This window comes from Triticum urartu, chromosome 6 (genome assembly GCF_003073215.2).
Source record: "Triticum urartu cultivar G1812 chromosome 6, Tu2.1, whole genome shotgun sequence".
NCBI classification, from domain to species: domain Eukaryota; kingdom Viridiplantae; phylum Streptophyta; class Magnoliopsida; order Poales; family Poaceae; genus Triticum; species Triticum urartu.
The window spans coordinates 449859725-449873590 of record NC_053027.1 but is presented as its reverse complement, the minus strand read 5'-3'; the positions used below and the strand labels follow the sequence as shown (position 1 = coordinate 449873590).

The following is a 13866-nucleotide window of genomic DNA, read 5'->3' as shown; positions in this document are numbered from 1 at the left end:
TGCATCGGTAAATTTTCATGTTCAAGGGATTAAAAAAAACAAGGTGAATGCATATCCGAGAGAAAAGAAAAATATTACGAATCAAGTTCCTGATACTTTGTAAAATACTGCATCGGTGAATTTTCATATTCAAGGGAATAAAAATTACTGCATCGGTGAATTTTCATGTTCAAGGGATTAAAAAAAACAAGTGAATGCATATCCGAGAGAAAAGAAAAATATGTTTTGACCAGAGTGGGATTTGAACCACAAGTGAATGCATATCCGAGAGAAAAGAAAAATATGTTTTGACCAGAGTGGGATTTGAACCCACGCCCTTTCGGACCAGAGCCTTAATCTGGCGCCTTAGACCAACTCGGCCATCTGATCTTTTTGCTTCAAAATGCGTACTAGGTGCTTCTCTATGAGTAGTTGAACTATTCGAGAGCAAAATAGAAACATAATAATTGACCAGCGTGGGATTTGAACCGACGCCCTTTCGGACCAGAGCCTTAATCTGGCGCCTTAGACCAACTCGGCCATCTGATCAGTTTTATTTAAATTGGACACAAATACTATTTAAACGTTGGAATAATGCGCAGATTCTCCCTTAACTAGCATCTACCTCCGCCTATGCCTCTTCTCGCGATGTTCTATCTTCACCGTATCATTGCTTCCTCTGCTCTTTGTTCCTTTTCTATATCAATAATCGTGCTAGCCCTCGATCTGCCCTTCAGCACTCACCTATTGCTTGTTGTCGGACATCAACATGTACTAAATTTACGACAATTAATTTTGATCCGAGGGAGTATTACTTTTACATAGAGAAATTTTTTTCTTTGATAGCCAAGCATCGGCAACATGCTAGCTTTTGCTACATCGACTAAAAAGAAATTGGTTGCTCCGTAATGGAAAACGCGGGAAATCGATACTACAGACAAACTCCTATGCACAAAGTGCCTATCTTTGGTGCACACGATTCATTCTTCAACGACTGATGGTTCCACCATTGGTGCAGTAGTTTCTGCTATTAAAATTGCAGCTAGTGCCTTTAATTCGGTGATCTTCAAACACATCCATTGTTGAGGAGGCAGTAACTGAACTTAGGTACAGATAAACCCGTCTTAAAAAATGCATTTTAAACGTGTTTTAGAATGTCATAAATCACTAAACAAAATTTTACACATACATCTTTGTAGAATATGTGTGGGGCAAGAGTTTTTGTGAATAAATGTCTTTTTATTTTGCCTCTGCAAAAAAGACAAACATCAATGCTTCTAAATAGCATTTCATGACACATTTTTTAAAATCTTTTTTGCACATGCCAAAAGAAAGTTATTTTTCGGCGAAACTTCTTGAGCACACATAGAACACAGAGATGCGCGCATGCAACTTTTTTCAGTGTTTTTTTTAATATTTAGAAATGTGTTTTCCGAAGCGGGTTCACATGTACCTGCATTCATACATATATGTTCCATCCATTGTCATTTGAATATTGTTGCTCATTTGTTAGCTAGAGTTTGTATATATACATGCTTTCTATTCTTTTGTCCTGGATTGCATACGGGAAACTCTCGCTAAGGTTGTTGAGCAATCAATGGTTGGGCGGCGCTGCCGGCTGGCTGGTTCGTCTTCTATTAAGGACGAGAGTGCTGGGGCTGGCATGATCCTCCGTGATGGACATGGTGCTATTATTTTCTCTTCCTGCCGTGATCTACGACATTGTGCATCCCCGCTGGAATCAGAACTAGCTGCTTGTTTGGAGGGCATCTTCCTTGCTTTCCAGTGGTCTGTGTTGTCAATTGTAATTCAAACAGATCGCCTTGACGTGATCAAGGAAGGAGTAGATGACCTCAGAGCATATGATGATGGTTAGAGAGATTATTGCTCTTCTTCAGGATCGTGGTGAATTCTTAATCAAGCATGTTAAAAGAAAACAAAATGTTGTTAGTCATTTTTTAGCAAACTTTGGTCGAATTAAGAAGCGCACTGCGGTGTGGCTTCGATCAGGTCCGGACGGGTCCGGAAACTATGTAATGCAGACTTGGATGTTGCTTGATGAGTGAATTCTCCTTTTCCTCGCATATAAATAAATAAATAAATAAATAAAGCTGAGGTTCTCTCGCTGTAAAAATGGGAAAAACTCCCGTGCTACGAGAAAAGTATAACACGAACTCGTATGGAGAGTGACTGAAATCTGAATACTCCTTCGTCTTTGTGTAACTGATCCTCTCTCTCCGGCTCACACCCCCGCGCCCGAAGTTCCCCCAATGCCGCCGCCGCCGCCGCCGCCGACCTCGCTCTCGCCATCCTCCCCCACGCCTTCAACCGCACCACCCCCATCCCCGCGCCAGATCGCCGCCCTCGTGCTTAACCACCCGTCGTCCAACCTCACCACCGCATCGGCCCGCTCCCTCTCGGCGTCCCTCCTCGCCGTCGCCCCGGCCCTCCCGACGCCCGTGGCCAACCGCGTCCTCAAGCTCCTCTGGCACCACGCGCCGCGCGCGCTCCTCTTCTTCCACTCGCTCCTCCACCTCCCCACCCGCGCGCACGCCGTCTCCCCCTGCACCATCGACCTCGCGCTCGACCTCTCCGCGCGCCTCCGCCACCCACGCCAGCTCACCAACTCCATCCTCGCGCTCTTCCCGCGCCTCCGCATGCCCTTCACCCCGCGCACTTTCCCCATCCTCTTCGAGCGCTTCGCCGCGTCGCAGCGCCGGCCCGACATCGCCGTCCGCCTCTTCCTCTCGCTCCACCGCTCCCAGCGCGTCGTGCAGGACCTCCCCCTCTTCAACTCCCTCCTCGACGCGCTCGGGAAGTCGCGCCATGCCAGCAAGGCCGCCTCCCTCGTCCGCGCTCTCGAGCGGCGCTTCCCCCCGGACGTTGTCACGTACAACACCCTCGCCGACGGATGGTGCCGCGTCAAGGACACATCCCGCGCGCTTGACTTGCTGCGGCAGATGGCCGAGTCCGGCATCACGCCCACGAAGACAACCTATAATATCATCCTCAAAGGCTTCTTCCGTGCTGGGCAGATACAGCACGCGTGGAACTTCTTCCTCCAAATGAAGAAGAGGGGGGCCAAGGACGAGAGATGTAAGCCGGACATCGTATCGTACACTACCATCATTCATGGGCTGGGTGTTGCTGGGCAGCTAGACAAAGCTCGCAAACTGTTCGATGAAATGTCTAAAGAAGGTTGCACGCCGTCTGTGGCAACTTACAATGCGCTTATCCAGGTGATATGTAAGAAGGGAAATGTGGAGGATGCAGTCACAGTGTTTGATGATATGGTTCGACAGGATTACGTGCCAAATGTGGTCACCTATACCGTCTTGATTCGAGGTCTCTGCCATGCTGGGAAAATTGACCGGGCTATGAAGCTCATGGAGAGAATGAAAGATGAAGGCTGTGAGCCAGTCGTTCAGACATACAATGTTCTAATAAGATATTCATTTGAGGAAGGGGAGATCGAGAAGGCCTTGTGTTTGTTTGAGAGGATGAGTAAAGGAGAGGACTGCCTGCCTAACCAAGATACATACAATATCATAATAAGTGCAATGTTTGTGCGCAAGAGGGCTGAGGACATGGCAACGGCGGCGAGGATGGTGATGGAGATGGTGGAGAGAGGCTACTTGCCAAGAAGGTTCATGCTCAACCGCGTTCTGAATGGGTTGATGTTGACAGGGAATCAGCAAATTTCTAGAGATCTGTTGAGAATGCAAGAGAAATATAGACGCCTGCGACGAGAAATAAGATTGTGATTGCCATTTGAGTTCTACAATGGCATAAGGATACAATGTTTTGCGCATCTTGAGGCTTGGGTACAGAAGTATGGTGCAACCCTCGTGCCTGGCAGTTCATACTTGATACTCCTGTTGTGGTGTTATGATCAGTCTGATGTTTCAGGGACACTTGATTATTGGTATGTGTTCTGAACATGTCCATGGAGTTTTCTCTGTTGCCTGTGCATATCTGATTAGCAATTTAAGTATTTTTGTTTTGAGCTTGTGTTTTAGCTCTTTTGTTAACTGCATGTTCTATTTGTAATTGCGAAGGGTCAAACTGCAAAGGTATGCCGATCATTATCCATTGTCTTGTTGTAATGTGGTATATAGTTACTAGGATCTGTAGTACTAGGATGCTGCAAGTGTTTCTCTAGAAGTAAGGTAAGGTCTGCTCATGCTTTACACTACTAATCAATGATACTCTTAGATGCCAAAGACATCACGAAGCTATGAGACTCTTAGTCACCAGATTATGCATGAAGGGAGACTGCATTAATTGCCCAAATACTTGCAACAAGAAACAAAGCTAGCGGTGGCTTTTAGTTGTATTGTGTCATAGGCAAGTTTTGAGTTGTGCTTGAAATTTCTCATTGTTAAAAAGAGTTTGTGGTATGCTGTGTGGAATCTGTACTGTTGTTTTTTGGTAAATGTTATGGGTTGAATATGGATGGCGCAAACACAAATAATAAATAAAATATTTATTTTGTTTTATTTCTTCTTTACAGGTTTTGCAGGTGCTGGATATCTAGCAAAGCAGTGTTGTCTTTATTGACCTGACTGTGTGAGCGAACATACTGCCAGACGCCAAGAAGGTAGGTTCTCTGTTGTTCAAGATAAACATACTTATTTTGGTGTTTTCTCCATAGTTTTAGTGTCGGGCTTTCACATATATGTGTGCTGATTCATTCTAGCTGTTGCGAGCAATAAATTCCTTTCTGAAACTAGTTTGATGGCTAGTCTCATGTAGTTGTGTGTACTACTATTCTGTCTGTAAGAAGTGACAAGCAGCATTGATTTGTGACTCTTATCGTATTCTTTAGATTAAGTCAGAAGCAAACATATCATGGGCAGATAAACGTTGATGTTCGTATCAACTATCAAGAGAGGGTACATGACCTTTAGTCTGTCCTCCAACATAACATTTCCACATGAGTGCAATGCCTGCAATATACACAAGCCTTATAAAAGATGGCATACATTCATTTTCTGGTTTACTAGCAGTATCGGGAGATTTGATACACGGAATTTATGGAAAGAATATACTGAAATCTTCTTTGTTTCCTTCCGATGGGTGATCTTAGCTTACCACCAATGTATTTAGCAGGAGTCCATGAACTCTTGTTTGCCATTCTTCTCTCGCGCCCATTGGTAGCTTGGTACACATTTTCTATTAAATTCTCTTTCCTGCCTTTTTGTGCATCCAAAACCTTCGCATCCAGACATTGTGAGAAACCTACAATGCAAAGACTCTTAGACCCTTGCATGACGAGTAGATTGAACTATGCATGTGTTAAAAGAACTAGCGAGCGACTCAGGCTCACCTGCTTTTAGCTCGGATCATGAAAGTAGAGAGCCAGAGCTGAGCAACCTTTTCAACTCTGTACGTTAAAGAGCCAAGTTCAAGCAGCTTTCGAATTTTCATTAGCTTGCGAAGGGTCAATTTATATTAGAAAAATACCAGTCCGCAACTAATATTTTGACAGTTGACAGCCTAATAACTACGCAAGGCTTTGTTGGACCATGTCCATGCCAAAAGGCCGTACCTGACTTATGTGCATATTTATTTGACTCTGGAATTTGTACAAGGTTGGTCTACAAATTGTTGGCCATGGGTTGTCTGATAATTTCCAGTGGTTTTGCTGGTTCTTAGCCGCATGAGGTTTTCTTATATCTAAGTCGATTTCTGAAAAGTACAATTTCTGTTTAGTGCAAAGTGCAACTTGCACTTTTTTAGAGAAGATTTTTGAATAAAAGTGCAATTAATATTATTTCTGAACTGAAGCTATACTTTTCATAACCGACTTACACGTAAGAGTCTCAGTTTACTTATTTATAAATGGATCAGAGCATCTCTAGCAAATCCTGTAAAACGCGGTACCGCAAATTTCGTTTAAGGGATCCTGTAAAATGACTTTGCAGTACCACAGAAGACACGACAGAGCAGATCCTGTATAATTTAAACTTAGACTTCGCACCACCATAGTTCACCGGAGTTCATCACACATTCAAACACACGAACTTAAAAACATACTCCCTTCCTCCCAAAATAAGTGTCAACCTTAGTACAACTTTGTATTAAAGTTAGTACAAAGTCAAGACACTTATTTTGGGACGGAGGGAGTAGATAAACCTAATCTAAACTACTCTAGGGCTTGACATTGAGATAGTACTTGGCCGCGGAGTTGGAGAGAGTACACCAGCTGGTACTCCTCTTTGGCAGCCTCGAGCCGCGCGGCGGCACCTTCTTCCAGCCACGACCGCCTCCTTCCCTTCGCCTCGAGGAGCTCCAGCTCCGCCTCACGGAAACGCTTGGTGATCGGCCAAAGGATGTCCCTGATCTCGTCGAACTTCCTCCACGCCCTCCGGCCGCTGCTGCGGGAGAGGGCGTTGCGCCCCCTTGCCTGCTTAGGGTGTGTTTGGTTCAGGAACGAAGTGGAACGGAATGTAATGGTTCCATTCTACTAGAATGGGTCCGTTCCGTCCTTGTGTTTTGTAAGAGCAATTTTAAGGAATGGAATGGTTACATTTTGGTGTTTGGTTTGAGAGATAGAATGGAATGAAATTATTTGTCACAACTCATTATATTGACTCATACTGAATTAGATTTTGATAGAAAACGAAACTGAACTAGAGATACATCAAATTGTTGGAACAGAGATACATCAAATTGTCGGATTTTTTTTCTTCTAAACTGAACTAGAAATTGGTAGAAAACTAAACTGAACTAGATCTTGATAGAAACTAAACTAAATTAGATCTTGATAGAAGGCCATAGGCACGCACGGCGACGTTAGCCGCGCATTGCAGCCGGTTCACGAACATGTGGAGGTTTGTCTCTACGCTACCTGCAGTGTAGAAGATACAGAGAAAGTTCAGAGAAAAAACCAGTGTTAAAATTCAGAAAGGAAGCACACACACACAACACATCGGCTTCTGCATGCACGCACATCCCACTAGTAGACGCGCTGGAGCCCACGACAGCCGCCGCCGCCGCATGTCAGCTTGCCGCGGACACCCTGGATTCACCTCCGCAAGCAAGAACATACACTGGAGAGGTGGGGAGGATCGCAACTTGAGGAGAAACATCAGGAACTCCAACTCTGCCGGTTGCCTCCGTCGGTAGTCCGCGCTAGCAGCCGTTTGCCCGCCGCCCCGCTGATATCCTACCGCGGATGTGGGAGAGACGAGATGCAGTGCCGAGAGGAAGAGAATGGCGATGGAGAGGCGGCGCCGAGAGGAAGAGACGACGCCGAGAGGGAGAGAGCGACGAGGGAGAGGCGAGGCGCCGCAGATGGAGGTCGGAGTTGGAGGCGAGTGGGTTGGGAAGGTGAGGGCGAAGACGGGGACGAGGTAATTCCTTCGATTCGGCGGTACGAGCGCATTCCGCATATTGGACGAATATGCCGTTCCTGGGAACGGGTGGGTTCCTATTCTATTTCTCTACCAAACGCGAGAACGAGTTCCAGGAACAGAACGGACCCGTGCCGTTCCACCTGATGATCGGTACCAAACACACCCTTAGAGCGCCATTCCTCGACCCGGGGGGGGGGGGATGGAGCTGCCGGCCTCATTGTTGTGGCGGGCCCGCTTGTGCGGCGGTGAGCCGCCACGGCCACCACGCCCGCGAACTCCGCTCGACATGGATCTACTCGAAAATGGCCTCTGTGCGCTAGAAATGGTCGCTTTATTTACCGGATCTGCTCGGGCCAAAATTTTACCTTTTCCTGTAAATCAGCCGGAATTATAAGGGCCGGCGAGCTTATACAAGATCTGCTAGAGATGCTCTCAAATCTCTAGAATGTATGCTGTACCACAAATAGTATTCATACTCATTGGGTACAACTAGGACATCTTTGCTGCCTACATCGATTCCTTAACCAAGCTTGGGATACATCTAAGGCATGCATAGTTGTCTGCACCGATTCCCCACCCTGGTCGGCTTAGGCCCTTTAGGTTGTCTGCATCAAATTGTCTCTGATCACCTCTTTTCGTGGGTGGTGATTCTACCTATGAAGTGATACTCCAATTTATCCAAGTCTCTAGCTCCACTTTCTCAAGAAAATCAACAGAAAGCCTAAATTGTCTTATCATATGGCATCACGGTATCACAAATTGAACTAAGCTATACATGTAACTGTTAAGCTTCATGCACTAGCCAACGCAACCAAAAGTTTGAATTGATGGAAAGGGCTAGGCATACCACATATACATTTCAATACCCCCTCTCACGTGTGACGCGGAAAGCCAACACGTGGATAGACTCAGAGGTATGGCTCAAGAGACCTATACGTAGACACAAAGGGGGCAACATCAAGTTTTAGATAAATTGCGAAAGCCAGGACTTGAACTCGAGACCTTAACTCTGATACATTGGAACAGAAAAATATACTACCTTCGTTCACTTTTCTAAGTCGTTTCAGACAACTCAAAATAGGCTATTTTGCACATTGTCTGAAATGTCTTCAAGGTCTTATAAAAGTGAACAGAGGGAGTACTAAACTTCCCTTCACTCACCAATTGTCCAGAGCTTGCACAATATTCATCCAATACCTGTCTCAACAAGGTTGCTTTATTCATATCTGCTTTCATAAGGACTAAGGAATCAACAGAGAATAATACATGAGAGACTAATGGTGCATTTCTGCACACCCGAACACCTTCAATGCCACAAACCTCCTCTTTACGAGCCAAAGCACTAGATAAACCCTTTGCACACACAAGAAATAAATATGGTGATAAGGGGTCCCCTTGTCGGAGCCCCCTTAGGGTTAAATCCTTCTGTTTCTCGATCATTATACTTCACTTTGTATTTTACAGAAGTAACACCAGTCATTGAAAGCTCCACAAACCCAGTTTGGAAACCCAATTTTTCCATCATCCTCTCCAAGAATTTCCATTCCACGGTCAGCTTTATGCACATCAAGCTTTACAACACAATACCCCTCTTTGCCTTTCCTTTTATTTTTATTGTATGAATGCATTCATAGGCTAATAAGATACTATCCGTAATAAGTCGGCTTGGAACAAAAGCACCTTCAACCGGTGCAATAATTTTATCAAGGCAAAGTTTAAGACGGGAAGCTACCATTTTAGATCACCTTATACAACACATTGCAAAGACTTATTCGCATGTATTGGGTAATTCTTCTGGGTTCTCCACCTTTGGAAAAGGACGATGACCATGTTATTCCATCCTTCTGGAATAGCTTTGTTATTGATAGCATTCAGAACTTCAGAAATTAGAACATCACCCAAGATCAAGTCAACATTTCTTAAAGAAGATAGCATGTAACCCGTCCATACCCGGAGCTTCCATATCACCAATGGAGAAAGGTTTCTTCTTTACCTCTCCTGGAGTATATGGTTTCACTAAGCTTTGTTCATTTGTACCGTCATCCTCGGCTTAACCTTTTCAATCAAACTTGGGCCCGGTTCATCTATCTCTGTAGAGAAAATACCTGCAAAACAATCATTTTTTTCGCGCACGGTTGCCGTCACATCCCTTCCTGCAAAATAATCATATACGAGGGGATTTAGACATGTAGTACCCTCCCACCATACGACTTGATCATCTTGTAACTTGTTTATACGGTTTTTTAGCCTACGAGCTGAGGCAAACTTTTGGAAATATGTCGTATTCTTGTCAATTTATCCGGCTTCTTTGGGCCCAATGAATCTCCTCTATCTACAGCAATTGTTCCAGCCCATCCGCAAGTTCTCTCTGCCTAGTAACATTTTCCTGAGATAGCACATCTCTAACACTTGCTCTAGTTCTCTATGCACTTTCTTAATTTTCTTTTATGATTTTTCAGAACCTTCTTGTCCCACCGATGGAGTTGTTCATGAACACATGCTAGTCTGCCAGCCAGCCCAGTGTTCTGAACATCCGGCCGTGAGGACTGCCAAGTTTCTTCGACCACGTCTCGGAATATCTGCTCCCTTAGCCAGTGTGTCTCAAACTGGAGAACCGACTTGCCCAACGATTCCTGGGCCACTTCCTCATGCAAGCACATAAGTATTGGTCTATGATCCGATTTGTTATAAAGTGTTCCAGAATAGCGCTAGAGAACATCAGATTCCATCCATCATTTATCAGAACTCGATCTAATCTCTCTTTGATCAAAGCTCTATGCCATCTAAATTTGTCCCCCGATAAAACCATGGTCAGATAAGTTACTGTCTTCTCTGAAAGCCATCGACGACACACCATTCAAGGTGTCAACAAGTATTATGGTGTGTATTCACAAATGAACCGACGGCCAAGTGACATGGCACTCCAAGAGCTCATAAGTTTTGCTTAGTATTGCTCTATTTGTTGGTCAAATGATTATTTTGCTCTGTTATGCAACCTGTTGATCATGTCAATGTATTCCTTTGCTAGTTCGGTCGGGTGTTCACGTCGTACCACAATAAAGAGGGCAAGTGCAAGTTGAATGGGCAAAGCAAGTGGAGCCACACTGCTAATTCCATCAAACCGCTGACGGTGGAGGGGATGAAGTTGATTAGTTGGACAAGGAAGACCACGAAGAAGCTAGAAGAGGCGGCGTCCAAGATGATGGACAAGTTCAAGGACATCATGGCGAAGGAGGAGGCATATCTCAAATGCAACGAGCTTAAGAAGAGGAAAAAAGGTGGAGAGAATTACGCAATCATGGAAATACTAAAGAAGAAGATGGAGCTTGAGGAGAGGAAGCTTGCGGTCAAACAAACATGCGAGGACCAAAATTTCTTGTACGTGAAAGCCGGCAACTTGGATCCTGATGTGGTGTAGTTTGTTCATGAATCGTGTGGTGGCATCTACGCACACTATGCACAAAAGGGAGGTGGAAAAGAGGCCGGAAATTGAGTCATTCGCTTTTGCTAGTGGTTCGATGGTTGTACAATTTTTTTTGAAGATATGATGTTTTCACTATTAGTTGCATTTGTTTTTAATTATTTAAATGTATCATTGAATTTGACAAAGAGATGAGGCCGGGCAAATGGAGAAAATTGTGAGGGATATCATTGAATGATGTCCGTCCGATCGGATGTTCGTAGAGAGAACATTTGGTGACGTATATTTCATGAAGGCCATTGAAGATGCCCTAGGAGCCAAATATTGGAAGTAGCCTACGGGGCTCATTTGGAACAATAGGTAGTGAGGGCATACACTGCCGTCCATCGAAACGAATACCTTGGACAGCTTATAAGGTGGCGGCCATCCAACTCTATACATCGCCGTGCGAGGAAACACTCGTTCGCACCTGCCAGCGGTTCACCCAGCCAATAGAAGGGTTGGACGAGCCCACCAGTCATGGAAGCGAAAAAACAACCGCGCGGTCAAAATAAACAATGCAGGTCCAACATCTGAGACGAGTTTTGATCTAGATCCAATGGCCAACGAAGCTCCATTCCAGGGGAGCCCTGGGAGGCCGAGTTAGCCAGCCTACTTGTAGGTTAGAATATGTTCGTTCCTGTTTTTTATGCTATATTTGAAGCATTTAAAATAACTAAAACAAAATCATCCTTCATCCATAATCATGTTGTGCAAATATTTCAATGCAACAAATTCAAATATACATATTACAATCCATGTACACAATGTGCAGGAATGAAGTGGACCTGGGTGGCGGCCGGACCAGGGTTGGAATTGAAGTGTAGGCAACTCGGTTGACGCCCGTGTGGCATGGCAAAGGTCTGGCAAGGCCTGGGCGGCGCAGTCGGTAGTACAACGACCACGGTGGTCCCAGACTATGCAGATACACAACAAAGATGGAGGGACAAAGTGAGAAAAGCGAGGCTCCAGATGAGGTTTTTGTGTGGGTCGGAGGGCGGGAGTCCTACGTGGCGGTTGTCTGGATATCTACAAAACTTTCCAGGTTTATTTTTGGTTTGCGGGAATTTGGACGTGTGAACTCGTCCACATATGTTTGATGGGGAATGTGGAAGGGCATATAGGACGCGTTTGGTTGCCTGCATCGATTTCTTCCCCTTTGCATCTATGACTCGTATGGTGTCATCCTACTACCACATTGGCATACATGATCACATATGGCAACACAAGTTTGTCCTAACGACTATGGTGTCATCCTACCACCACATCCAAAAGAGGATGTTATCCTACCACCCCAAGTTCTCCATAAGTGTGAGGGGTTATTATATACCACCTCATCAAAACATGCAATCCAACATCAAGAGTTTTTCAAGCCCTAGCTACCACAAAATGTATATTGTCGTCGCCATCTTCATCGTTGATTGTCATGCACGCCGTCGCCACCACCACCAGAAACAATTGTAGAAGTAGTGCTTGCCTAGCTAGGTCCTCAGCCAGAGCACCCTATGGGCATTTGTAATAGCAATGAACCGAACAAACTGAGCCTTGTTGTCCAGCAGGTGGCTAAGAGCAACCATGAGAGCCTCCTGACTGAAGCCACCTTGCCCCATGACGATGTTGTATAGCTTAGGGTGTACGTCGATTGACTTGCTCTCCCTAATGGTGATTGCCACCTCCTTCATAGCCTCAGTCATGCTGGTAAACACGATCAACTCCTCCTCCATCAAGCCGGCCCTCTTCCTCTTCCTATCGAGCACAAGAACATGACCAACAACCTTCTCAGGTGTTGGGGAACGTAGTAATTTCAAAAATTTTCTACGCACACGCAAGATCATGGTGATGCATAGCAACGAGAGGGGAGAGTGTTGTCTACGTACCCTCGTAGACCGGAAGCGGAAGCATTATAACAACGAGGTTGATGTAGTCGTACGTCTTCACGGCCCGACCGATCAAGCACCGAAACTACGACACCTCCGAGTTCTAGCACACGTTTAGCTCGATGACGATCCCCGGACTCCGATCCAGCAGAATGTCGGGGAAGAGTTCCGTCAGCACGACGGCGTGGTGACGATCTTGATGTTCTACCGTCGCAGGGCTTCGCCTAAGCACCACTACAATATTATCGAGGATTATGGTGGACGGGGGCACCGCACATGGCTAAGAGATCAATGATCAATTGTTGTGTCTTTGGGATGCCCCTGCCCCCGTATATAAAGGAGTGAAGGAGAGGGAGGGCCGGCCCTCTCTATGGCGCGCCCTAGGGGAGTCCTACTCCCACCGGGAGTAGGATTCCCCCTTCCTAGTAGAACTAGGAGCCCTTCCAAGTAGTAGGAGTAGGAGGGAAGGAAAGGGAAGGGAAAAGGAGAAGGAAGGAAGGGGCGCCCCCCTCCCTAGTCCAATTCGGACCAGCCCATGGGGAGGGGTGCGTCCACCCTTTGAGGCCTTTCTCTCCTTTCCCGTATGGCCCATTAAGGCCCAATACGAATTCCCGTAACTCCCCGATACTCCCGAAAATACCCGAATCACTCGGAACCTTTCCGATGTCGGAATATAGTCGTCCAATATATCGATCTTTACGTCTCGACCATTTCGAGACTCCTCGTCATGTCCCCGATCTCATCCGGGACTCCGAACTTCTTCGGTACATCAAAACACATAAACTCATAATATAACCGTCATCGAACTTTAAGCGTGCGGACCCTACGGGTTCGAGAACTATGTAGACATGACCGAGACACGTCTCCGGTCAATAACCAATAGCGGAACCTGGATGCTCATATTGACTCCTACATATTCTACGAAGATCTTTATCGGTCAAACCGCATAACAACATACGTTGTTCCCTTTGTCATTGGTATGTTACTTGCCCGAGATTCGATCGTCGGTATCTCAATACCTAGTTCAATCTTGTTACTGGCAAGTCTCTTTACTCATTCCGTAACACATCATCCCGCAACTAACTCATTAGTTGCAATGCTTGCAGGGCTTATAGTGATGTGCATTACCGAGTGGGTCTAGAGATACCTCTCCGACAATCGGAGTGACAAATCCTAATCTCGAAATACG

At 45.6% G+C, this 13866-nt stretch overlaps 1 protein-coding gene and 1 non-coding gene across 3 annotated transcripts; one reads left to right on the top strand and one right to left on the bottom strand.

Moving 5' to 3' along the window:
• Nucleotides 1–288: 288 nt before the first annotated feature.
• Nucleotides 289–369, bottom strand: TRNAL-AAG. Its single transcript has one exon. It is a non-coding gene; the product is annotated as a tRNA-Leu (tRNA).
• Nucleotides 370–2195: 1826 nt separating this feature from the next.
• Nucleotides 2196–10991, top strand: LOC125514108 (pentatricopeptide repeat-containing protein At1g74900, mitochondrial). 2 transcript variants are annotated; one of them, XM_048679366.1, is made up of 3 exons: nucleotides 2196–3904; nucleotides 4493–4579; nucleotides 10369–10991. In XM_048679366.1, exon 1 carries the CDS (start codon nucleotides 2250–2252, stop codon nucleotides 3741–3743), a length of 1494 nt encoding a protein of 497 aa, XP_048535323.1. In that variant the 5' UTR covers nucleotides 2196–2249; the 3' UTR covers nucleotides 3744–3904; nucleotides 4493–4579; nucleotides 10369–10991. The 2 variants fall into 2 exon arrangements, with proteins under 2 accessions (XP_048535323.1, XP_048535324.1); XM_048679367.1 differs by having other exon boundaries at nucleotides 9800–10392.
• The last annotated feature ends 2875 nt before the right edge of the window (nucleotides 10992–13866 follow it).

Bases quoted from the DNA above. Each gene is read 5' to 3' on its own strand.
- LOC125514108 (XM_048679366.1), top strand. From the start codon at position 2,250: ATGCCGCCGCCGCCGCCGCCGCCGACCTCGCTCTCGCCATCCTCCCCC.